Source organism: Ambystoma mexicanum, chromosome 2p (genome assembly GCF_040938575.1).
Source record: "Ambystoma mexicanum isolate Mex_15411 chromosome 2p, UKY_AmexF1_1, whole genome shotgun sequence".
Lineage (NCBI taxonomy): Eukaryota > Metazoa > Chordata > Amphibia > Caudata > Ambystomatidae > Ambystoma > Ambystoma mexicanum.
In genome coordinates this window covers 1,192,032,912-1,192,060,134 of record NC_090923.1, presented here as the reverse complement: position 1 = coordinate 1,192,060,134, position 27,223 = coordinate 1,192,032,912, and the positions used below count along the sequence as shown (strand labels likewise).

Below are 27,223 nucleotides of genomic sequence, written 5' to 3'. Positions count from 1 at the left end.
TGTTGGTTTGTTGCAACACAGCTAAAATACAGTTATTACCCAATGATAAAAGGGACAGTCCAGTCAAGGTTGTATAAAATATCAAGTTTATTATTACTACAACAGACAGATCTAGCACACTACAAAATACAATCCACCCTGTAAAGGAACACAGACGACAGAGAGTTTCACGAGGGAAAGGGATGCATTCTGGATACTGACAAGAGGGTAGTTGGTAAAGTAATCAGTCTTACTGTTCAAGGTTACTGGTTTCAGCACCAGGGCGCAAAGGGTCGTAACGGTCTCTAGGTGTCTTCGGAGAAGGACCAGGAGGGCAAAACCACAATGTACCTGGTGCTTAAGAAGTTCTTGATGCCCAACAGCGACGAGATGGTTCCAGGGCACTCGGCAGCTCCTAAAACAGAGTTTGTGGTGGGAGGCAGCTGCAGGTATCAGGCAGCAGGCAGGAAGAAGGTAAGATAGTACAGACACAGCAAGATATAAACGAAACCTTTAAGGGCTTCTACGAACACCTTTACTCTCACAGGGATCAGGTTCCCCGAGAGCAAACCATAGACACCCTGGAGCAAATAGGGCTCCCCAAATTGACCCCTGAACAGGCTGAAGCTCGACGCAGATATGACAGAGGAGGATATAGCAGAGGCAGTCAAGTCACTGGCCACTGCTAAGACCCCCGGGAGTGACGGACTGCCCACTGAGTTTTATAAGGCATATGAGACCTCCCTAACACCCTTGTTACATGAGGTCTTCCAGGAAGCACATGAGAGAGGGATACTTCCTGACAGCATGAGAGAAACCTTGTTAATTCCAATCATCAAGCCTAATAAGCCCGCTGACAAATGTGACTCCTACCGCCCAATAGCCATGCTTAACTACGATGTGAAAATATTGACCACAGTATTAGCAGACAGACTGGCCAAAATCATAGGGGACGTAGTGCACGAGGATCAGTGTGGCTTCATACCAAGCCGGAACATGACCATGAACCTACGTAGAGTACAACAGATTATTGCTCAGACGGAGGCCAATACGGAGACATATGCGTTGCTGTCCCTTGATGCCATTAAGGCGTTCGATTCTATATTTTGGGAGTGGCTAGTGGAGGTACTTGTGGGTTTCGGCTTTGGCCCAGGGTTCATTAGATGGATCAAGATACTTTATAACAAACCTACGGCCAGAGTAAAAACAGGAAAATACATATCAGAAGCCTGGGACATACGCAGGGGCACTAGGCAGGGATGCCCGCTCTCCCCCATGCTTTACGTACTAGGACTGGAACCCATTGCTATATACTTCCGAAGACAATTCTTTGATGCTGGGATACGGCTGGGGGGTATTGACCATATTATCTCTCTTTACACAGACGACATACTATTGTACGTCAGAGACCCACAGAACAACGTGCCCACGATGCTAGACGTCTTGGACAACTTTGAAAGATTTTCTGGTATACAATTTAGTAGGGCGAAGTCCTGCCTGTTCCCTCTGGCAGGCCTCAGGGGGAAAGACATAGCAGAACCTCCTGCGGTAGGAATACACTGGGAGCTGACCTCATTTAAGTATTTAGGTATACACGTAATGCATACCCCTACATTAATGCATGAGCACAATACGAAGAATGCGATCCCAGCCCTGAGAAAATCTATGCAATTTTGGGCGAAACACCCCCTATCCATGATGGGAAGAGCTGCCATAATTAAAATGATTGTCCTTCCCAGATTATTGTACGGGTTCCAGAATATACATTTTTACATTAATGCGCCTTTTTTCCGCCTGCTAGAAAGGATAACCCGGGACTTCTTGTGGGGGTCAGGGAGACGCAAAATAGCATTTTCCACCCTGATGCTACCGTACACCCAAAGGGGAATCCAACTCCCGAACTTTGAAAAGTACTACCTGGCAGCACAGCTTAGTTTTGTCACCAAATGGCTAGCAGATGAAGCCACATCTGAGACCCCCCTGCTGCAGACCCTAGTATCCCCGTTGCATATGAAAGAACTCATCTGGGCCCCCTCCCACCTGATGCGAAATGTCCCTTTCATGGCCATCCTGGGACAAAAAGAATGGCGCCGGACAGTAACCCTCACCTGCTCTAAGCCCCACTACTCCCCGGACATACCACTACTCTCGGACCTATGTGGCTCCGTCGCAGATTTGCACCACCTCAGACACTGGGAAAGGAATGGGATATACTCATGGGGGGGACCTGTTTGTGGATGGAGCTTTTAAAGACTTTGAAACACTTCAGGAAGTAGATGGAGTCCATGCGGGCCAGTTCCTGTGGTATCAGAGGATGAGAACCACAGCAAGAACCAAATGGACGTCATGGCCGGAAGAACCGGAATCAAACCCCCTGATCACACTACTTTATTCTCTGGGCGAAGGCTGGAAGCCGGTGTCCCAGATCTATGCCCACCTGAGCGACGTCCCCAACCCATGGGGTGCCGTTTTGAGGGGCAAATGGGAAGTGGACATGGGCCGGGAACTGTCAGATGGAGAATGGGAAAGGGCCTTGACATTCCCCAAGTCTGTCTCCAGGAATCACAGATTCAGAAAAATACAACTCAACCTGCTACACCGAACATACTTAACCCCATCCAGGCTGGCAAAAATCAATAATATGTCTAATTGCACATGGTGTGGACAGAGCAACGCGGACTTGATCCACATGTTCTGGAAGTGCATTAGGACACAATCCCTGTGGACTGCCATACAGCAGACAAGCGATAATCTGGGGGTGACTAGATACAAATGGACCCCGGAGGAATGCCTGCTCGGCACATACACTAGACCGGCCAAACTCAAGCACCTCACCAGACTAATGGACATTATGTGTATACTGGCAAAGAGGACTATGGCAATGTCTTGGAAGAAAACGACTGGGCACCAACAGAAAAGCTGGCACTCTGAGCTGAAACGCTGGGTACGAGCAGAAACAACGGCTTGGGAGGACAGTGTAGCCAGATCCACAGATGACTCTAGTATGACCCTTGAGGCCTGGAAAGAACTCACAGACTCCCTGTTTTACCCCTCAGATGACAAGCCCCCATGAACTGGTATGAATCCACCAAAACAGAACCATGAACTGAGTTGGCAAGACCTGTGACCATTACACTGCCACCTCACTGGGCCCTCACGGGTATGGGCCCTCCCCTTTCTTTCCCCCCTCCAGACCATCAGGATCCCCCCCTGCTCCACCAAGCAACATCACCTTAACAGGAAAACACTGGGAGATAGTTAAATGTTGTAATGTTAACTTGTTAAATGTTTTATTCTGAAATGCACATTATCCTCGAAATACAACACGCTTGGTGTCCTGTAAATGTACTAAATAATAAATGCCAATAAACAAATTTGAAAATAAATCAGGCAGCAAGCAGTTCGGCAAGCGAGGCTTGACGGATGGCTGCAGGCTGGCCGGTGCGGCTGCTCAGGCCAGGAATCGTTGTCTCTGTGCTGGTTGGCAGATCTGGAGTGCTGGCTGAGCTGGCTTTGATAGTTCTGATGACTGCGCCATGACTACAGTCAGCAGTGCAATCGGATGCGGATCGGGAGCTCGACTGTCTTGAAAATGTCCTTAAAAGATGGACCCTAGTTGATGCTTGTGTGGCACTCCTCCTAGCTTCTTCACAGGGCTTGTGTTGTCCTTTCAAGATGGACGGCCCAAAGCTCAGAAGAGTGTTTGCAGGCAACAGCCTTGTCCTTAATTCAGATACTCTCTGGCACTTCCCTCCTAGGAAGCTTTCTTGCAGACCCTACCAGGGCACGCTGTGTGCCGGCTGGGTACCGGTTCTGGAGCTGCTGGATGGGTCCTCTGAGTCCGGTATCTCCCTCTGTTCCCTGGGAGATGTTTACGGGAGGGGTCTTGCTTCCCTCTTGGATCCTGGCCTTCCTTCACTGGCAAAAGATGTAAGGTAGACTCTACCTTCAGCCCGGGTCCAAATGTCCTTTCCACTACTTTCAAAGTCATTGGATGATCTTCTAAGTGATGGGTTCAGCCCTCTTTTAAAGCCAAATGGGCCCCAGTGATTGGTGCAGGCTAAGCCTACCTTAATGAACCAATCCTGGGTCCCCGCCAACAATCTTCTGCATGAGGTCAGGACCAGAGTGCTCTGCAACGGGAAATGGTGAGGGGTGACAACATATATCTAATTCCCACATATCTTCCTGTCTGTTTTGGATCAAAGTGTCTCTCTGGTAAACTGATCCCTCTGTGACTCTTGATTAAAGCACAGATCTCCCTTGAGGTTTGTGTTGGGAGCGGACTTCCTGTCTCCCACAAATAACATACTTCTCCCCTCTGAAAGGGGTCAGCTCTGCAGCGGTTTGCCTACATAAATAGTGGACCAAGGACATGCATTTTACTGCCTTTCATACAGATGGGTGGGAACTAGCTTCAAGTTGACACATTGCATACCAAAGCGGTGTTAGTCCCGCCTTCCTGTTGTCTGTCTGGCAACCAAGTCTCTCCTCCAGGCTTGCCTTAATTATTCCTCATTAGTATGCACTGCCACCAGCCGGATTAGACAAAGGGAAAGAAGATCCACTGGGCCTTTGATATTTAAATTAGGATGCCCATGGCTGGAGGAAGGTGTGCCTTCCCCCTTCTGGAGATTATTTGATGTACCCGTGGCTGTCACATTCCTGCTGGACATGATAAGGTGAGGACGGCGCCTGTAGGCTCTGTCCTCCAGGAATACACATGACTATGCGTTTCGTACGGGAAGCAGACGAAATATGTGCAGAATGGCCTCACACATTTCCCTGAGGTTGATCTCTCATCATTAATTTTCTTTATTAAAAAATCAAAAAGCCCAGACGAGCGCACTCTCCTCGTGCGGATGGTCGAATTCCTCACACCTCTGCTACTTGGTGTTCGGTACTCTCTGTCCCTGGTGTTTAGGGCATGATGGCATTGACTCATATGGACAGAAGCCTGGGTTTTCTGTGGGTGGTGGCTGATGGGCAGGTACCTGGAGTGATATCACAATCCGAGCTCTGTCTGCCTGTGACTTCACCCCACGACCCTCTTGCAGACCCCAGGGAAGGCGACCCTCCTCCCTTGGGTATACGCAGAACAGAGCACGTTTAAATGTTGGGCAACGATTGGGGTTTTGCATAAGACTGGAAAACTGTAAAATTCACAATGCAAAAGATGTCAGCAGCCGTCAAAGCTCTGTGTATGCACTAATCCAGGCTGTGTGTGCCTGCTGATGCCGTCTGCTAATGCTTGTCTAACCCTGTCTTCGCCCTCTCTCTCCTCTTGCCGCATTGGACGCCCAGATAAATGGCAGAACCGTAAGTCTCACTTCTCTCGCAGGCCTGCCTCTCCCCTCCCTGCATGCCCATGAGTGCCGGGGTGGGCGCCTTCCTTCGCTGGTGCATTGTTGGGCTTTGGGGTTAGGGGCGCGTCTCTTGGCACTCCGCAGAATGGAGCGTCCGCTTTCCATGCCCATCTCTTTCCCTTCTGCTTCTCTTACCTCTTCTGCCTTCTTTCTCTTTACATGTCCTCTCTCTCCTTGCGCAGCTTCTGGCTCTCTGCCCCCCCTTTCATTATATCTTGACCCTCCCCACCCTCTCAGTGCTTCCCTTTCCATCTCGTTCTCTCCCCCTGTGTCCAGCTCACTGCTTTACCCATCCTTCTCCCCGACTTCCGCTGTTATCGGTGCCTAAATATTTCTAATACTCCTTTCTTTCATCCCATTTCTCAGGGTTTTTTATTCCTGCCCTCGATCTCTACATCCTTTCTCATTCTCTTGCCCTTTGCCTCACCCTCCACTTCCATTCTCCCGCCCTTAGCGTCCTCCCTCTGCCCTTTTCAATCTGTCACCCTTTGGCTCGCTCTCTCTGCTTTCATTCTCGCGCTCATAGCTCGCCCTCTCAACTTCCAGTCTCATTCTCTCGCCCTTAACTCGCGCACTAAACTTGCCTTCTCATGCTCTCGCTTCTCAGGTCGCTCCCACAACTTCCCGTCTCATTATCTACCTCCTTGGCTCTCTCTGCATCCCTTCTCATTCTTTCACCCTTAGCTCGCCTGCCCAACTTCCCGTCTCATTATCTACCTCCTTGGCTCTCTCTGCATCCCTTCTCATTCTTTCACCCTTAGCTCGCCTGCCCAACTTCCCGTCTCATTATCTACCTCCTTAGCTCTCTCTGCATCCCTTCTCATTCTTTCACCCTTAGCTCGCCTGCCCAACTTCCCGTCTCATTATCTACCTCCTTAGCTCTCTCTGCATCCCTTCTCGTTCTCTCGCCCTTACCTCGCGCACTAAACTTGCCTTCTCATTCTCTCGCTTCTCAGGTCGCTCCCACAACTTCCTGTCTCATTATCTACCTCCTTGGCTCTCTCTGCATCCCTTCCCATTCTCTCACCCTTAGCTTGCTTGCCCAACTTCCCTTCTCATTCTCCCGCTCCTTAGCTATCCTGGCTTCTCTTCTCATTTGTGATGGTGTCATGTGAGCGCGACAGCAATGCATCATTCTCTCACCCTTCACTTGTTTGCCCAACTTTCCTTCTCATTCTCTCGCTTCTCAGGTCGCTCCCACAACTTCCTGTCTCATTATCTACCTCCTTACCTCTCTCTGCACCCCTTCTCATTCTCTCACCCTTAGCTTGCTTGCTCAACTTCCTTTATCATTCTCGCTCAACTTCCCTTCTCAGACTGTCGCTTCTTCGCTCACTCAGCTCTCGTTCTCCTTCTCTCACCATTCCGCTTGCTCTCTCAACTTCCCTTCTTAGTCTGTCACCCCTTAGCTCTGTCTCTCCAGTTTGTTTCTCATTCTGTCACGCCTTAGCTCGCTCTCTCCACTTCCCTCCTTAGTCTGGCACACCGTAGCTCCGTCTCTCCACTTGGCTTCTTATTCTGTCACCACTTAGCTCGCACTCTCCACTTCCCTTCTCATTCTTTCACCCTTAGCTCGCCTGCCCAACTTCCCGTCTCATTATCTACCTCCTTGGCTCTCTCTGCATCCCTTCTCATTCTTTCACCCTTAGCTCGCCTGCCCAACTTCCCGTCTCATTATCTACCTCCTTAGCTCTCTCTGCATCCCTTCTCATTCTTTCACCCTTAGCTCGCCTGCCCAACTTCCCGTCTCATTATCTACCTCCTTAGCTCTCTCTGCATCCCTTCTCGTTCTCTCGCCCTTACCTCGCGCACTAAACTTGCCTTCTCATTCTCTCGCTTCTCAGGTCGCTCCCACAACTTCCTGTCTCATTATCTACCTCCTTGGCTCTCTCTGCATCCCTTCCCATTCTCTCACCCTTAGCTTGCTTGCCCAACTTCCCTTCTCATTCTCCCGCTCCTTAGCTATCCTGGCTTCTCTTCTCATTTGTGATGGTGTCATGTGAGCGCGACAGCAATGCATCATTCTCTCACCCTTCACTTGTTTGCCCAACTTGCCTTCTCATTCTCTCGCTTCTCAGGTCGCTCCCACAACTTCCCGTCTCATTATCTACCTCCTTGGCTCTCTCTGCATCCCTTCTCATTCTTTCACCCTTAGCTCGCCTGCCCAACTTCCCGTCTCATTATCTACCTCCTTAGCTCTCTCTGCATCCCTTCTCATTCTCTCGCCCTTACCTCGTGCACTAAACTTGCCTTCTCATTCTCTCGCTTCTCAGGTCGCTCCCACAACTTCCCGTCTCATTATCTACCTCCTTGGCTCTCTCTGCATCCCTTCTCATTCTTTCACCCTTAGCTCGCCTGCCCAACTTCCCGTCTCATTATCTACCTCCTTAGCTCTCTCTGCATCCCTTCTCATTCTCTCACCCTTAGCTTGTTTGCTCAACTTTCCTTCTCATTCTCTCGCTTCTCAGGTCGCTCCCACAACTTCCTGTCTCATTATCTACCTCCTTAGCTCTCTCTGCATCCCTTCCCATTCTCTCACCCTTAGCTTGCTTGCCCAACTTCCCTTCTCATTCTCCCGCTCCTTAGCTATCCTTGCTTCTCTTCTCATTTGTGATGGTGTCATGTGAGCGCGACAGCAATGCATCATTCTCTCACCCTTCACTTGTTTGCCCAACTTTCCTTCTCATTGTCTCGCTTCTCAGGTCGCTCCCACAACTTCCTGTCTCATTATCTACCTCCTTACCTCTCTCTGCACCCCTTCTCATTCTCTCACCCTTAGCTTGCTTGCTCAACTTCCTTTATCATTCTCGCTCAACTTCCCTTCTCAGACTGTCGCTTCTTCGCTCACTCAGCTCTCGTTCTCCTTCTCTCACCATTCCGCTTGCTCTCTCAACTTCCCTTCTTAGTCTGTCACCCCTTAGCTCTGTCTCTCCAGTTTGTTTCTCATTCTGTCACGCCTTAGCTCGCTCTCTCCACTTCCCTCCTTAGTCTGGCACACCGTAGCTCCGTCTCTCCACTTGGCTTCTTATTCTGTCACCACTTAGCTCGCACTCTCCACTTCCCTTCTCATTCTTTCACCCTTAGCTCGCCTGCCCAACTTCCCGTCTCATTATCTACCTCCTTGGCTCTCTCTGCATCCCTTCTCATTCTTTCACCCTTAGCTCGCCTGCCCAACTTCCCGTCTCATTATCTACCTCCTTAGCTCTCTCTGCATCCCTTCTCATTCTTTCACCCTTAGCTCGCCTGCCCAACTTCCCGTCTCATTATCTACCTCCTTAGCTCTCTCTGCATCCCTTCTCGTTCTCTCGCCCTTACCTCGCGCACTAAACTTGCCTTCTCATTCTCTCGCTTCTCAGGTCGCTCCCACAACTTCCCGTCTCATTATCTACCTCCTTGGCTCTCTCTGCATCCCTTCCCATTCTCTCACCCTTAGCTTGCTTGCCCAACTTCCCTTCTCATTCTCCCGCTCCTTAGCTATCCTGGCTTCTCTTCTCATTTGTGATGGTGTCATGTGAGCGCGACAGCAATGCATCATTCTCTCACCCTTCACTTGTTTGCCCAACTTGCCTTCTCATTCTCTCGCTTCTCAGGTCGCTCCCACAACTTCCCGTCTCATTATCTACCTCCTTGGCTCTCTCTGCATCCCTTCTCATTCTTTCACCCTTAGCTCGCCTGCCCAACTTCCCGTCTCATTATCTACCTCCTTAGCTCTCTCTGCATCCCTTCTCATTCTCTCGCCCTTACCTCGCGCACTAAACTTGCCTTCTCATTCTCTCGCTTCTCAGGTCGCTCCCACAACTTCCCGTCTCATTATCTACCTCCTTGGCTCTCTCTGCATCTCTTCTCATTCTTTCACCCTTAGCTCGCCTGCCCAACTTCCCGTCTCATTATCTACCTCCTTAGCTCTCTCTGCATCCCTTCTCATTCTCTCACCCTTAGCTTGTTTGCTCAACTTTCCTTCTCATTCTCTCGCTTCTCAGGTCGCTCCCACAACTTCCTGTCTCATTATCTACCTCCTTAGCTCTCTCTGCATCCCTTCCCATTCTCTCACCCTTAGCTTGCTTGCCCAACTTCCCTTCTCATTCTCCCGCTCCTTAGCTATCCTTGCTTCTCTTCTCATTTGTGATGGTGTCATGTGAGCGCGACAGCAATGCATCATTCTCTCACCCTTCACTTGTTTGCCCAACTTTCCTTCTCATTGTCTCGCTTCTCAGGTCGTTCCCACAACTTCCTGTCTCATTATCTACCTCCTTACCTCTCTCTGCACCCCTTCTCATTCTCTCACCCTTAGCTTGCTTGCTCAACTTCCTTTATCATTCTCGCTCAACTTCCCTTCTCAGACTGTCGCTTCTTCGCTCACTCAGCTCTCGTTCTCCTTCTCTCACCATTCCGCTTGCTCTCTCAACTTCCCTTCTTAGTCTGTCACCCCTTAGCTCTGTCTCTCCAGTTTGTTTCTCATTCTGTCACGCCTTAGCTCGCTCTCTCCACTTCCCTTCTTAGTCTGGCACACCGTAGCTCCGTCTCTCCACTTGGCTTCTGATTCTGTCACCACTTAGCTCGCACTCTCCACTTCCCTTCTCATTCTGTCACCCCTTAGCTTGGTCTCTCCAGTTTGTTTCTCATTCTGTCATCCCTTAGCTTGCGCTCTCCACCTCCCTTCTCATTCTGTCACACCCTAGCTCACTCTCTCCACGTTCCTTCTCATTCTGTCACACCTTAGCTCGCTCTGTCCACTTTCTTTCTCATTCTGTCACCCCTTAGCTCAATCTCCACTTTTCTTCTTATTCTGTCACCCCTTAGCTCGCACTCTCCACTTCCCTTCTCATTCTGTCACCCCTTAGCTTGGTCTCTCCAGTTTGTTTCTCATTCTATCACCCCTTAGCTCGCTCTCTCCACTTCCCTTCTTAGTCTGTCACCCCTTAGCTCGCTCTCTCCACTTCCCTTCTTATGTTGTCACCCCTTAGCTCGCTCTCGCCACATCACTTCTCATTCCGTCACCCCTTAGCGTGTTCTCTCCACTTCCCTTCTCATTCTGTCACCCCTTAGCTCACTCTCTACTTCCCTTCTTATTCTGTCATCCCTTAGCTCACGCTCTCCACTGCCCTTCTCATTCTGTCACCCTTAGCTCACTCTCCACGTCTCTTCTCATTCTGTCACCCCTTAGCTTGCGCTCTCCACTTCCCTTCTCATTCTGTCACACCCTAGCTCACTCTCTCCACTTTCCTTCTCATTCTGTCACACCTTAGCTCGCTCTCTCCACTTTCTTTCTCATTCTGTCACCCCTTAGCTCAATCTCCACTTTTCTTCTTATTCTGTCACCCCTTAGCTCGCTCTCTCCACTTCCCTTCTCATTCTGTCACCCCCTAGCTCGCTCTCTCCCCTTTCCTTCTCATTCTGTCACCCCTTAGCTCACTCTCCACTTTGCTTCTTATTCTATCACCCCCTAGCTCGCTCTCTCCCCTTCCCTTCTCATTCTGTCACACCCTAGCTCACTCTCTCCACTTTCCTTCTCATTCTGTCACACGTTAGCTTGCTCTCTCCACTTTCTTTCTCATTCTGTCACCCCTTAGCTCACTCGCCACTTCCCTGCTCATTCTGTCACCCCTTAGCTCGCTCTTTCCACTTCCCTGCTCATTCTGTCACCCCTTAGCTCGCTCTTTCCACTTCCCTGCTCATTCTGTCATCCCTTAGCTCACTCTCTCCACTTCCCTTCTCATTATGTCACCTCTTAGCTCGCTCTGTCCATTTCCCTCCTTATTCTCTCTCCCTTCCTCAGCTCGCTCCTATCTCTGTTCCCTTCCCTTCTCTTTTTCATTCCCCTTTTACTTTCCTTCTCTTGTTTGCTTCTGTGGTCTTCACTCTTTCCTCTTGTTCTTTTTTACTTTTTCTTCCGTGCCCATCTTTGTTGTCTTTCTTGTACCTCTTCCTCCAACATTCTCCCACTCTGCCTTTTACTGTCTGCTTTCCTTATGCATGAGAAACGCAACGGAAAAAAACAATGATTCTGCGTAAAAAAACGAACTTTCTGGCTCAGTATTTGATTGGATCACCTGGCTATTTAAGTCCAGCATTTTCAAAACAAACCAATCCAATGTATTCATACTGCACTGTGTTTACTTCCTCGGTTCATTTTAATGGCGCTGTGTGTTGACATGTTGTTAAACATTCTGTAGTGTGTGGTTTTATGTATCTGAAGGCTTACGCCGCAAAAGCATATGCAAAATGACTTTAGAAAGTCGATATGTATGCTGTAGATTCAGAGACTTTGATAGATCAAGAAGCATCTTATATGTAGAGCCTCTGTTGTGAAAATAATCCTTGTGGTTGTGGTCTTTGTGTCTGATTTAGTATTGTCATTTTGTGAGGGTAAAACCTTTTTTAAATGTTGCTTTCTAATGTAACCTTTAATCGCCATGTTTAATGCCACTTCGTATGTAAATAACATTGACTGGTTTGTCTTGAAAATGCTGAACCTTAAATAAATAGGTGATTTAATCCAGTGCTAATTTAGATGGTTCTACTGCTTGGTCCCAGATGTCTTCTGGGCTCAGGGACAACCGATGTGACGAAAGGTGGGGTTCTTATTGCACCCTGCACCTCCTCTTTCCTTCTTTCCCTCTCTATTATTGTCCTGCACTCTAATGCTCTCTTTTTAACATTCACACCCTCTTTTCCCCATTATGGGGCTCTTTTGTGTCCTGCTTCCACATTGTCTCGCTGGTCTTCCTTTTTTCTGTAGTCCTTTTTTTCCCTTCTTCATCACCCTTCTATTTTCTCTCTCTCCTTCCTTTTTCCTTTTTCCCTCTTCACTTTATCCTACTTTTCCCGCATTCTCTCCCTTCCTTTCTCCCCACCCTATTCCCCCCTCTATTTCGCTGTCATTCTTTCCTCTCTCACACTTTCCCCAAATCTTGTTATTCTTTCCCTTCTTTTGCCTTTCCTCTCTCTCTCATCCCTTTTGGTTCCACACTTTCTCCCCCTTGCTTTCTCCCCTTTCCTATTTCCTTCTCACTCGCTGTTCCTCTCCCACTTCTCACACTTTTCTGCACTCTTGTTTTTCTTAACTTTCTCTTTTGTTTCCTCTCTCTCTTGTCCCTTCTGTTCCCACACTTTCTCCCCATTCCTATTTCCTTCTTTCTCTCTATCTTCTCCCACTCTGTCCTCTCTCACAAATTCCCCAACTCCTGTTCTTCTTTCCCATCTTTATCTCTCTCGCTCTTGCATCCCTTTTGTTTCTGCACATTCTCTCCCCATTGCTATGTCCATGCTCTCTATATTTTTCACTCTTCTCTCTCACACTTTCCTCAACTATTGTTCTTCTTAACCTTCATTCTCTCTATCTATCGCTTTCTCTCGCGTCCCTTCTGTTCCCATGCTTTCTCTCCTCTTGCTTTATCCCCATTCCTAGTCCCCCCTCTCTCTATTCCACCCCCACTCTTTGCTCTCTGACACTTTCCTCAACTCTTGTTCTTCTTTGCATTGTTTTTCTTTTCCTCTCTCTCTCCTTTTGTTTCCGCGTTTTCTAGCCCTTGCTTACTCCCCATTCCCGTTTCCTTCTTTCTCTTTCGCTCTCTTTCGCTCTCTTTCGCTCTCTCTCCCTCTCGCTCTCTCTCTCTCTCTCTCTCTCTCTCTCTCTCTTCCTCTCTCTCTCTCTCTCCCTCTCCCTCTCCTTTTCCCTCTCCCTCTCCCTCGCCCTCTCCCTCTCTCTCTCTCTCTCTCTTCCTCTCGCTCTCTCTCTCGCTCTCCCTCTCCCTCTCCTTCTCCCTCTCCCTTGCCCTCTCCCTCTCTCTCTCTCTCTCTCTTCCTCTCTCTCTCTCTCTCTCTCTCTCTCTCTCTCTCTCTCCCTCTCCCTCTCCTTTTCCCTCTCCTTCGCCCTCTCCCTCTCTCTCTCTCTCTCTCTTTCTTTCTCTCTCTCTCTCTCTTCCTCTCCCATTCTCCCCTGTGGGGGCAGCCCACACACTGATGCTCTCGCCGCTGTTCATTATATGTAGCACAGCACCTTACTCGGGCGACTCGCCCTGCCAAGGGCATGGTGAGAACAGCCTGCCCCTACCCCTAGCATCTCATTAGTAGGCCATGCCATCCTTGGGAGCGTGGCGTCCAGAGCTGGTGAGATGCGGTGCCAGCCCTGCAGTGCCGTCACGCATTAGTGCGCAACTCTCTGCCCTGGTGCCACATGCCCGTTCACAGTCAGGTCACCATGTGTGTAGCTTTGTCCAGTCGGCATGGAGAACTCCATTGGATGACAACCTTGTTACCCGGCCAGCGTCTTGAGTGCAGGCCACGCTTCTCAAGCTTATTGGTTTCCACTGCACATCCAAGCAGGTTTGTTTGTTTGTTTGTTTGTTTGTTTATTAATTTCTAATGCACACCAGCAATAAGATAAGGCAAGGCTTACAATGTTGTGATGTGCCCGGGTGTCTGTCATTGGCTCCGCGAGGACTCCTATCAGCGTGGCAGCCTTATCTGACACTCACTGGCTGTAAAGTCACAACTCTGATCTCTGAATGGCTCCTCTGCAGGGGAGGGCTGGCCTATAGGGAACTCTGCAGATTTGCCGGCAGGCTTCTGCACCCTGGGCCTCTTTTGTGTAGTAACTTATTTTATTTCCACATGTTCTCAAAGGAAGAGGGTTAAGCTTGCTGAAAATGGTTCACATGGGGCCACGTTTGGGTCCCAGTCCACCCCTGCTGCTCTGGATCCCCCGAGGTCAGAGTGCCAGGGGGGCAGAAGGGACACAACGAAAACACGAATGCCACGTTCAATTCATTTCTTGGCCCAGGGGAGCCTGCTCCACCTTGCTGACTGTGTCTGTTGCTGCTTCCTGCGCGCTTGGTTCATTCTCTTTCTCCCTCTCCTTTAGTGACCATGCCACCCAGCATCACCGAGCAGTCCCCCGAAACATACGTGGTGTACCCCATCAATGACATCCAGCTGCAGTGCGAAGCCAAGGATCAAGAGAACCTCATGTAAGTCGGAGGGGGGGGGGGGGGGACACGTCTGGGACTTTCCCTAAGAGAGGACTCTTCTGTAAGGCGAGGGGAGCATTCAGGCTAGTGTGTGTGTGTGTGTGTGTGTATTCAAAATCTCATAGGTGGTCTGACACGGGAGGTGGCTGGGGGGGGGATTATAGTGTGGGAGCAAACCCATAGTGAAGTCTACATTGGTTAAGCCAGAAGGGACACTGGCAGGCTGGATCAGCCTGGCGGACCATACCTCCAAATAGTGACCCACCGTCGATGTGCATTAGATGGTCAGATTGTGTGGAAACTCTTGGGGCCTGATTCATGGAAGTGTGTTATAATGGCGCAATCCCATAGGAAAACGTAGTGTGAATCAGGGCTATGGTGTGTCAGCGAAGTATGGATGCCTAACAGTACACTACATTGGCCACTTTCTAAGGATGTGCCTGCCTGACCCTTGGGCTGGCTGCCAACTTCTTCTGCCACCTCTCCACAATTGTTGGCTCTCTGGGTGGCTGCCACCTTCCAAACGGCCATTGACCCCTGCGTGTGCCATCACCCCAATCGTCTTCCTCTGTCACTGACTGTTGACACTTGGATGAGCCACAAATTCCGGTATCGCCCCATTTGCACGAAATCTGTCTTCCTTCCAGATCTACGTGAAAACAACGCATCAGACAGCGAACCCGAAAACACTGATTTTTTTTTACAACTAATTTATGTGAAAATAAATACCCCGAGCAGCACCCCACACATCCCCCACTTTAATGAATACCCCAACCCAACCCCCCATCTATATTTTCGCATACACTCGTTGTAAATGAGTCAATGTATTCTAGTTCCCAGTAATGGTCTGCGAAATAATGGGGGGGGCACCTTCCTTCCAGCCCCTTTTTTTTCTTGCTTGTGGGTCTGTCCCTGTCGGCTGGATTCGAAGAAATGTGGATTTAGGAGCTACTTTCAGTGAATTTGATGGTGACTCCAGTACTCCTAGTCCCAGGGTCTCCCCCGTTACCATTGGTCACACTCTAGCCTCCCTCCTCCGCAAGTTGGTCACGTCCAATCAGCTGGCTTATTAAGATATCGCAGGTGAGTATGCAGTTGGGCGGTGCCTATAGGCGTGCTTGTGTGGTTGCACATGTGGTGTTCTGGCTGTGCACAACATTTGTTTCAACTCATAACAAACTCTGCCCTGCCACATGGTGGGTCCAGGGCGATGTGAGCTGTGAAAGAAGAGAGCCTACAACTAGGCCTCCAAGTGTGGGCATTCAGGCCTCTTCACCGGTCTGGACCACCCTAGCCTGTTCTCTTTTCTCCTCTATCGAGCTCATTGCTTTGTTGTTTGTTCCTCTTTCCCTCTGCCCCTCCTTTTTTTCGCTCCTTCTTTCCTCACTCCTTCGTCTCCTTCGTGCTAGCTTGCATGCCGAGGCTGAGACGTCTTTCCTCACCCTCACGTCTCCTCCTCTGGTTTCCACTCTCTCTCCATTCCTCTCGCCTCCCCTTCTGCCATCCACTTTAGGTTCCTGAGCTATTTCCTCCCATCACTGATCCTCTCTCACTCTTTCCCTCCTGTCTTCTCTCCTCTTCTCCTCTCTTTTATGTTCCCGTTTGATCCACATCTTTATCTCCCCACTCATCTTGTCCTCCCTCTACTTCTTCCTCCCTCTCTTCTTCTCTTCTTCTGCCCTTCCCTGCAAACCCCCTGCATTGCTTGCACCCTCCTGCCTCCACTCATGACCTTGCATCCTTCCTCTCCCTCTCCCTCACTACATCTCCCTTCTCCTCCTCATTATAATTTGAGGCACTCACATATTCTCAGAACAGGATTTATGGCATCGCTCTCTTTAGTGGCTTTGCGTCCTGCCTCTTTACTCCCATAAACTTGGAGTTATGGACCATCTTTGGCTAATGACTTTGTTTTCATTAAGTTAAAAGTTGTCCACTGGGGGGCCACTCGGGAGCTCCAGACGCTGACGTCTGTATGGACTGAATTCTGGTTCTGGGCTGGGCCAGTGGGTTCTGCACCAGCCATCAGCTAGGGGCCAGACTCTGCACCAAGCCCCTCTCCCCAGCCAATGTGCCGTCTCCTGGTTTTTGAGATTATCATGAGGGCCTGCAAACTGTTCATGATAATTCGAGAGGGCGGTAGATGAACCGGCCGACACTTTAATGCCCTGCTGCTTTCATTCATAGGCATGCTAATGGTCGGTGAGGCTTCTGCCAAGACAGGAGATGGTGCTGGCGGCGTACAACGTCCAATTCATCGCGGGATGTTTTTTCACAGGGTTTTTTGCTGTGGATTTTTTAACGAAAAAAAACTCATCTCATTTTTTGAGGGGGTTTGAATAATATATATTTGGGGTGTGGGTGTTCGGGATCATATAAAAAAATAAAAGTGGATGGGGGTTTGGAGGGGAACCCCCCAAAAATTCAAAATTCGCTGAGTTTTTTCATTGAAAAATCTGCAGTAAAAAACCCTGTGAAAAAGCATCCCACAATGAAATGACATGGAACCTCTGAGGGCATGCCAGTAAGCTGAGTAGCACAGGTCCACGTTTCTGAGAACAAGACTAGAGAAGGGACCGCAGCGAGTGTGCAGCCCAGGGGTGGACTGGCCTACAGGGACATATCCTGCACTCTGGGCCTCTTTTGAGTGGTAACCTATTTTATTTCCACATAGGGAAAAGGGTTGGGCTTGCTGAAAATGTGTAATATAGGGCCACTTTCAACATTATTTGCAGGGCCTCTTTTGGTTCCTAGGCCACCATTGGTGCAGCCCCTTGGAAACCGCCACACATCTTTGCTAGGGTTGGGTGGCCCGTTATATATATGGGGACCGTCCCCATCATGGCTTCGAAGGGGACCAGTTATCATGGCACTTCCTGCATTCTCGTACATTAACAGAACCAAGATTTCACTTGTACGAAGGATGAGACCGAACGAAGAAGTCACCTAACTCTACAAAACTGGTACCCACCAGTTCCCTCCTCCCTGTCCACTTCCTGCATCTTCAGGGCAGAACATGCATTCAGGCCTTCAGCTGTTGTGTTTCTCACTTAGGTTTCGCTGGACTCAGAACGGCACCTTCTTCGACCCCCTGAGTGACCCGAGGGTGAAGACCAGGGAGAACTCCGGCACCATGACCATCGCCAACAGCAACGGGATTGTGATGAAGAGCTACCGGGGCAAATACCGCTGCTACGTCAGCAACGACCTGGGCACCGCCATTTCAACGGAAATAAACCTCATCGCTGAAAGTAAGTTTCCGGCTTGGGTCTACGACTGAACTACAGGGGTAGGGGGACCCTCTAGCTCATCAACAGGTAGATCCCAAGGGATCTGATTCTTGATCTACTTATCGGGGCTGGGTTCACTGCATCTTGTGGCTTCTCGCTGCATTCTGAGTCTCCGCCAAGGTTTCTCCTTGGAGGGGCTCACCCTAAAAGTTAACATTTATGATTTTGCAAGTGCTCAGAATTTGGCCCAAAAGGTTTGGTTGTGAATCTGAACAGTAGATGGTGCCAAGGCGGCAGCCCAAACCAGAGTGTGGAACATGTCCTGGCAACGTGGGGCTGGCTCCTCTGTCATCAGAGACTGGTGCTGCCACACGAGCACCTGAAGGTCTGAGCGAGGGGTAAGGCGTGGGACTTCCAGAGGACTGTGGACAAGATGGATGGTGCAATGTTGAGGCTGGGAGCAGGCAAGCTCTTGGAGGCTGGTGGGAAACAGTTGGGAAAAGGAGCAAAGGCAATAATGTTAATTGAAATACCTAGGACTGAGTCCTATGTTGGCAAAATCTAAAAACACAAATGTGCTATTTGTGGGGGCAACAACCCCTTTGCATGGTAGCAGTATAAATAACTGGCCTAAGAGAGCAAGTAATGATGCCTTGTCTGTGCTGGGCAGCGGTGTATTCCTTCTGAAACACATCCGAGCACAGCCTCGATGAGATTTTTCTGAACTATGACAGAGGGCAATAGAATTTCACTGGCCAAAAGCATACATATTTAAGGCGTAGCAATGCCAGGGTGTTCAGCAAGAGGATTGTGTGTGCCCTTAATTCATTGGGCAGAGAGAAGGATTGTGATAACTCTTCTCCACCGTCCCCCCCTGCCCCCACATCCTCCAGTAGGTGTGCAAGCCTCCCCACCAGCGATCTCATGTTAGCTGGGATAGGATTCTCAAAAACGATATAATTGGTCGGATTTTAATTTGATGATGAATTTTCAACTGTCCATTGACTGGGAGTAGCACAGCGTCTCCGTACCCCGATGCAGAGTAGATGCGGAGAGAAATCATTCAATTGTTACTCTGAGCGATTTGCTCTCCCCCAAGGATTTCTTATTGTAAAAAAGTTAGATATTCTGCCAGAGTACACAGCACGTGTTGTTATTGGCGGGCCTTGGATGTAATGGTATTGGGCCTCATTACACGGATGGCGGTAAGGGTTTAAAATACCGGTACCAGTAAATCCTTACCGCCTTACTACGAGGTCCCTTTGCGGGTTGGGGAATTTAACGCCTGCTTTTTGCAGGCGTTAAAAACCAACCCGCAAAGGTACCAGGGAGCTAATTATGGTACCGCAATTTGCGGTACTGTAATTAGCGCCTTCACCCATTCCCATAGAGCCCTATGGGTCAAAAATGGGAACGGGGAAGGGCAATGGTGGAAGGGGGAATTACCACCCTGCCAACCTTGGAATAGGGCGGGAATTCCCCTTTCCACCAAGGCGGTGCCGGTATTTTACCGGCATGAACCATGGCGCGAATAGCGCCATGGTTCACCGCTATCCGTGTAATGAGGCCCATGGTCATTTATATAGCACCTGTTCGCGTTGGTATGGTCTCTAAGAGCTATAGGTGAACGCACTCTGGGTACTGGAGTCCAAGCTTTGGGAAAATCCTCAGGGGAGTTTAAAATGCGCGTGTGCGTTTTAGCCGATACGAAGGAGGATCAGGGTGGCCAAGTCCCTATTAGCCGCCCATATTGAACTGGTATGTGGATGAGCGCTACAGAGAGGATGCGAGTGCAGGAGACTCATTATGTGTCAATGGTACAATAGGGTAGGGTGGACAGGGCTCTCTCAGCAAGATCCTAATTCTTTGGAATGTTTCCCTTGCCTAATTTATAAACCTTTTGAGAATGTTGTCAGTCCTTTGATTGTGTTGGCATATATAGGGCGAGGGTCAACATAACTATGACAGGTTACATTATTAAAGGTGGGCATACATGTAAGAAAAGAATGTAAAAATGAACTAGGAAATGAGAAAACTGGCACTCAAGCATTGCAGGGAACGGGCCGGAGTGTTGCTAGGTCTGGAAACGATCCGGGGCTACGCTAATGTCGGGAGTGGCGGGACCCGGGGCTAGTTCGCCTTTTGGCTGTAGCCCCTGAGCTTCTATCCAGGGCTACAACCAAAAGACCCGGGGCTATAGCCCCCACAGCCCCCTCCTTGCAACGCCTATGGGCCGGAACAAGATTGAGCGGCACACTGGCAAAAGATGTCTTGCCAGAGTGCCACTCCGTTCCCCTGAACCAGGGGCCAGTACATGACTCTGCCAGATCCTGCTGCAGAGCGCCACTCCGTTCCCCTGAACCAGGGGCCAGCACATGACTCTGCCAGGTCCCGCTGCCTCAAATCAAACCACTTTCAGAAGACTCAGCCGGGAGTGCTGCCTACTCTTCTGAAAGCAGTTTGCTTGTTACATTGCACGCACTAACAACCCTTTTTTCAAAAAGATTTCAGAAGACTCAGCCTCACATGCAGTGTTGCAGCTGTCCAACACTAGTATATATGTCCTGCAATTTACAGGCCTCTCTTTATTAGGGTGAATATTGTGACCAATCAAAACAGAAGAGTCCATTATTCAGTTGAAAGGGCTCCTTACTGAAGCACTCACTATACTAAATGTTTAACATTCAAAATTCTGGACATTATGATGTTCCCATAATGCTCTTTGCTTTTATGCAAATCGCTATGTCTCAATGGGAAATACATACACACCCTAATTACCAATGTAAACTGCCGAACCCTTTAAAGTCCCCAGCAGAGTAGTCCCCTTAACCACTTGTAAGGTACAAGCTAACAAAATACGCATTGTCCCCTATTGACAGAAGGCGAGATACCTGGGGTGCAATCGTATGTTATCAAATAAAAAAATAAATCAGTAAAGGAACAGTGTCGCTCATTGGACGTTTGGCGGTGCAGTAATAAATGGCGTTAACCCTGCCAGTGACAATTGTTGCTGACAACAAGTGAATTAAGTATAAGTAATATACACTACAAAACTGGGCTTTATCACTGTGACAAATCATCTTCCTGGGTGCCAGTGGTTCAGGGATGAATATTGGTTTCTAAACCATCAATCGGTCCCACACCTCTAGTACACCAGAAGAGATCCGAACAGATCGGAACACAAGTCAATTATAAAACTCCATGTCCAATTTTTGGTAGCGTGGATGGAACAGCAGACTTATCTCTGCAAGGTCGTGGATTGTTGGTTACTTGCAACACAGCAAAAATACAATTATTACTCAATGATAAAAGGGACTGTCCAGTCAAGGTTGTATACAAATATCTATTTCATTATTACTACAACAGACATTTCTAGCACACTACAAAATACAACCCACCCTGTAAAGGAACACAGAAGACAGACATTTTCACAAAGGAAAGGGATGCACTCGGGATACTGACAGAAGGGTACTTGGTAAAGAAATCAGTCTTACTGTTCAAGGTTATTTGGTTTCAGCACCAAGGGGCAAAGGGTCATCACTGTCTCTAGGGGCCTTCAGAGAAGGACCAGGTGGGGCAGAACCACAATGTGCCTGGTGCTTAAGAGGTCCTTGATGCTCAAAAGCGTCAAGGCAGTTTCAGGGTGCTCAGCAACACCTAAGACAGTTTGTGATGGGAAACGGCTGCGTGTATCAGGCGGCAGGCAGTTCGGCAAGCAAGGCTGGATGGACGGCTGCAGGCTGGCCTTCACGGCGGCTCTGGGCCAAGAATCATTGTCTCTGTAATGGTTGGCAGATCTGGAGAGCTGGTCGAGGCGGCTCAGATAGCTCTGGTGACTGTGGCATGACAACAGTCAGTGGTGCAGCCAGATTCGGTTCCAGGGCTCGTCTGTCTCAAACATTTCCTTAAAATATGGACGCTGGTTGATGCTTGAGTGCCACTCCTAGCTTATTCGCAGGTCTTGTGTCCGCCTTTCAACAGCCTGGTCCTTAGTTCAGATACTCTTCGGCACTTCCCACTTAGGAAGCTTGCTGGCAGAACCTAGCAGGGCACGCTGTGTGATGGCTGGGTACTGGTTCTGGAGCTACTGGATGGGTCCTCTGAGTCTGGTATCTCCCTCTGTTCCCTGGGAGATGTTTAGGGCAGTAGTCTTGCTTCCCTCTTGGATTTCCTGGCCTTTCTTCACTGGCAGAAGGTGTAAGGTAGACTGTACCTTCAACTCAGGTCCAAATGAGTCCTTCTTACTCCTTTCAAAGTCTTCAGATGATCTGCTAAGTGATTTCAGCCCTCTTTTAAAGCAAATTGGGCCCCAGTGATTGGTGCAGGCTAAGCCTACCTTAATGAACCAATCCTGGGTCTCCACCAACAATCTTCTGTTATGCATGAGGTCAGGACCAGAGCGCTCTGCAACGGGACAGATAAGGGGCAACAGCATATATCTAAGTCCCACCCATCTCCCTGTATGTTGTAGATCAAAGTGTCTCTCTGGTTAACTGAGACCTATGTGACTCTTGCTTAAAGTGCAGGTCTCCCTTAAAGTTTGTGCTGGGAGCAGACTTCTTGTCTCCCTCAAATCACATGCTTCTCCCCTCTGAAAGGGGTCCCTCGGCAGGCGTACCTACAGTAACTGATGGACCCAGGCATGCCATTCACTGCCTTTCATACAGAGGGGTGGGAACTAGCTTCAAGTGACACATTGCATACCAAAGGGGTGTAAGCCCCGCTTTTAGATGTTGTCTGTTCCGGCAACCAAGCCTCTTCTCCAGGCTTGCCTTAATTATTCCTCATTAGTATGCACTGCCACCAGTCAGATGGGAAAGGGAAAGCAGATCCATGGGGCTTTTGATATTTAAATTAGGCTGCCCATGGCTGGAGGAAGGTGTGCCTTCCCCCTTCTTGGGATTCTTTGAAGACCTGTGGCTGTCACATTCCAGCTGAATATGGCAGGGGAAGATGGTGCCTGTAGGCTGTGTCTTCCCGGAGTACACTTGACTATGCATTTCGTGTGGTGACCATATGAAATGTGTGTGGAATGGCCTCACATGTTTCTCAGTGTTTGATATCCCATCATTCATTTTTTATTATCAAAAAATCAAAAAGCCAGTGTGAGCGCAGTCTCCCAGTGCGAAAGGTCAAACTCCTCACAATCACTACCATGCCACCCCCTCATAATCTGCATAGTCTGGCGGTAATTCGGTAACAGAAACTGAGTCAGGTGGTACTTGCACAGAACTACCACTGGAATACCACCGAAATCAGAATGATGCCCATTGACTTTGGTGAAACCATTACCAAAGAATAGACCCGCTAGGCTTTGTCGAAGGAGGAGTGCATTTTGCAAATGGCACCGTGATAATGGAACTCCCAGGGTTGCCAAAGATTCCATTGGTTGTCAGGAAAGTCATCCAGTTTTGATTCCGCTTTTAAAATTGCTGGCTCTGCAAATTGCCACGTCAAAATAAAACATATTGCAAGAGTATTAATCAGACCTCATTCCTGAGCACGGTCTATGCGCACTCCCTACAAATGAATCTATAGACTTTGGCAGGGTGCCAATCGGTGGGGAATGCTGGCCAAATGTGCATTTAATCTTAGTTTACTATAAAGTCAGCATAATAAACCACGGGCCATGTTGTTAATGAACACCTCTGGGGTTCAGAATATGAGACAAGCTGCACTAGAAAAATTTGCCAATTTTCTTTATTATTTGTGGTCTTTGTTGATCCATTTGATTTACAAATATAAAATGAAAACTTGAGATTCAAAGCCACAATCCTCTCTAAAACATAACTTTACATGATAAGGATATCATGATGTATCCCAGGGCATTTGGGGGGATTATCCGGCTATGTACAGAACTGTCCAAAATGAAAGTTTTATCAGTTGCAGCCAAAGAGGATGAAATGCCAGAGGACTTGAAAAAATACAAATCAATAAAGATATTTGCAGACATTCAACTTAAATATATTTTGCCAACAAGTACATGGAAAGTGCGAATTGAAAATGTAGCCGTTAATGGTACAATGCTCGCAATGTGCTGTAAAATGTGGTCCAGTGTTGCACAACGATTTCCATTTCAGTGAATTTGCAGGATAATGGGCCGGCCAGTGATCAAATCGCATTCGACCATTTAATCATTTATTCAACTACGATGGTGCCCAAATACACTGCCATATACTACCAGAAAATGATTCAACAACAGTTGGACTAGTGACCTGGACCACAACCAGGGTTAGGGGAGCTGGTGATCCCAATGTGCAAAAATTGCCAAATGCTTCACCGCTTATCAATTAGAATGTAACTTTTTTGCCAGGAAGAGAGGTTTCCTCTGAGCCTGATTAGCCAAACTGAATGAAGGTTCAAAGAGTATAAATGAGAGACTGCAGAAGGACTTTCACTGGAGTTCAAATCCCGCAACCAATCGCTGAGTGGTTAGAGCCACACAGCACATACTGTCACTACTCAATTGTGGACTTAAGGGGTGAGTCTGCTGAAGGCTTTGTGTTGGGCAGATCATAGTGTAGGGTGTTGGAAGACGGACTGCGGTGCCTGAGAGAGGTAAAAAAGCAAAGCAGATAGTAGAGCAGTGTGTGACGAATCAACTTCTGGGGCACCAGTGGTCCGGGGATGAATTTTCGGCTCTATACCATCAATCAGCCCCACACCTCTAGTACCCCAGAAGGGATTCGAACAGATTGGAAACACAAGTAAATTACAAACCTCCTTGTCCAATTTTGGTAACATGGACGGAACGGCAGGCTTATCTTTGCAAGGTTGTGCATCGTTGGTTAGTTGCAACACAGTGAGAATACAATTATTGTATTTTGGATTGGGGTTGGAGCGAAGATCTGACGGGTAACTGGGACAGTCGAACACAGCCTGATCACAGGTACTAACCTTGATTACTGCTAGGAGCCTGGGTTTTAAACCGCCGCTCACCCAACAACCCAGGACATCGTTGGGCTCCCAAGATATCTATCTTCACTCCAACCCCAATCCAAGTGACGACAGACACCCACCAGCCTTGATAAAGACCTGTACGGTCGAAATACGTGTCAGCACCACCTGTTAAACAATGTAAACTACACCTTGAGACTTCACTGTGTTAAACACAGTGAACTCATCGAGAAATTGATTTAATCAAATAAAAACCAATTAGAAACAATGAATTTTGTGGACTCTCCCGACCTACTCACCTAAGTGGGGACAAGAAGTTTTTGTATATTAATTTCAGCGCAAGCGCCAATTGAGTAGAAACTAAAACCAAGATACCAGGACATACATAATAGGCACCACGAGCACGGGCCTTCTAGTTTCTACCTACCGGCTGCCAGTGCATTTGAGATTTGAGACAAAAGGCGCGGCAACCCATAGTTCTGAGTGCTCAATAAACCCCTACTTTCTTTATGGAGTGCAGCTGTTGCTCAAAGAGTGCCAACAAGCACAGATGTGCTTTTTCCCCGATAAGGGTTTATCATGAGTAGTATGGAAAAGAGCATCAGGCGGCAGTAAGTGAAGTAAGTGAATTACTGCCACATGCATGGAATCCCAGGGTCCGTGCGTCACATATTGGCCTAGCAGCATGCATGGAATCCCAGGGTCCGCGCGTCACATATTGACCTAGAAGCATGCAGGGAATCCCAGGGTCCACGTGGCACATATTGACCAAGCAGCATGCATGGAATCCCAGGATCCGCGTGTCACATATTGACCTAGAAGCATGCAGGGAATCCCAGGGTCCGCGTGGCACATATTGGCTTGTTTTATACAGGGTCCCTTGTTTTAAGTGACCTACCTGCACACGCAGTGAATCCATGAGCCTCAGTTTTACACAGCAGCAGACTGAGAATTCCCAGCGCCTCCGCGCACTTAGTGACTTTGCAGTACAAGGCACACAGTCCCGGTGCTGCTGAAAAACATACCAGCACGTGCAGAATCCCGTGATCTCAGAGTTACTCAGTGATTTAGGAGCATTACTTAATTTCAGAGTCCCCGTATTAAAGTGTTTCACAGCACAGATGGATGTGCAAGGTCCCAGTCGGTGTTTCTCAGGGATTGAGCAGTAGACTGGGAATTGAGTGCTTGTAGTGCCACCCAATAACTTTGCAGTAGTGAGGGAACTTCAGAATATCAATGTTACACTATGACTTAAGCCCCCTCAGGGAACCCCATGATCTAATTTTTACGCAATGAAATTAGAGCACACAGGAAATACCTTGATCTGTGTTGCAGCAAAGCAATTTAGCAGCACTGCCTCTCTCCATCTTGAGCCGGATCGCCTTAAGTTCTGGAAACTGCTCAAGACCTTCCCCTTCTCTTCCTCATTCTCTCTCCCTATCCCTTGACAACCTCCTCTCTATTCTTGCCTACTTCCCTCCTCCTTCTCTTCCCTAACTCGGCTCAGTTTTGGGGACTGGTCGCCTGGTGCACCTCCAGGTCCACACGGGTCTCAGGCTCTCCTGCCAGTCCTCGCACTTTCCCCCAGTCCTCTGCACGCCACTACTGCACTTCTGGAATAAGTTCCATGAGAAGGGTAACCTCTATGCACTCAACCCAGGGCCCTGCTGAACTGGGTGCATTTGTTCCTTTCACCCTCCCTTTCACTTCCTGTCTGCGCACTTACATTACCTAGAATGTGCTAGGCCTAGTTCCCCAGGCCAAGTACGGTTGTTATTTGTTTCTGTATGTTCTTCTCCTTCTCCTCCCCCCTTATCACCTCACTCTTTGTCACACACTTGCACTATTGCTCTGAAACGTCGTTAGCCTAGTACCTTAGTTTAAGGAGTGTATGTTCGTCTCCCTCTCCTGTCCCCTTTCTCGCCATGCACTTGCAGTAGTAGTAATGCCGTCGGGCCTAGTTTGCTAGTCATTTTTTTGTTAGATCATTCGGAAACTCCAAAGCCTAAGAATGACTCTGTATTCCCTTGTTCCCTTCCCGCCTTGAAGCGCCTTGAATCACTTCACTTGTGTATAAGCGCTTTACAAATAAACAATTACAATTATAATTACATGATCAATGCCGGGACTCAGTGTTACACAGTGACTTGAGAGCATGTGACAGCGCATCGGTGTCAGAGCTACATAATCACATTGCAACACACAGGCAGTATGATAGCATCCACGTTGAATAGTGAGCGAGCAGCAGACCAGGTAACCCCAGTGTCTAGGTGTTGCACAGTGATTTAGCTGTGATGGTTCCCCGTCTCACCTAATTGCGGTAAAGCTCCACCTCCATGCATCATTTTCCAGCTATGAGACCTTCGTGTTTCCATGGGAACCGTTTCTTGGTCAGCTGCCTAAGGATGATGTAATATGAAACTGCTAGGAGAGATGCATTGCAGTCTCTCCCTTCGGTGTTCTGGGCTGTGCACAAGCTCACTGCCTTGCCGCCTCGCTCGTCACACTGAGAAGAGGGCACACTTCCCACTTGTCACTCTCTCTGTGCACAGGACGCAGGCTGCAGCAGTCACCTCCCTCTGCGGAGCGTAGCGTCCATGAGAGGGATGGATGCAGAGCTGGAGATGTTGGAAAGAGGGGCTGAGGAAACGGTGGTGGGGGGGCGAGGGCCGGGGACGCAAACACACCAAAGAGGTGTTCGGGATGTAGCATCGAGTGAGGGATTCTGCCAAGAGGGGATGACCTCAAACCTGGAATGTGTGCACCAGTGTGTGAGTAGGCC

At 48.7% G+C, this 27,223-nt stretch overlaps 1 protein-coding gene across 9 annotated transcripts in view; it reads left to right on the top strand.

Moving 5' to 3' along the window:
- L1CAM (L1 cell adhesion molecule) overlaps positions 1-27,223 on the top strand; it is a 791,676-nt gene that overhangs the window by 590,968 nt on the left and 173,485 nt on the right. For 8 of the 9 annotated variants that reach the window (XM_069645402.1, XM_069645399.1, XM_069645400.1 and 5 more), the window contains 3 exons: positions 5,284-5,298; positions 14,209-14,314; positions 17,369-17,565. In XM_069645402.1, coding sequence (XP_069501503.1) covers positions 5,284-5,298; positions 14,209-14,314; positions 17,369-17,565 — 318 coding nt within the window. The remainder of the gene's footprint in view (positions 1-5,283; positions 5,299-14,208; positions 14,315-17,368; positions 17,566-27,223) is intronic. The other variant, XM_069645395.1, reaches the window with a different exon arrangement.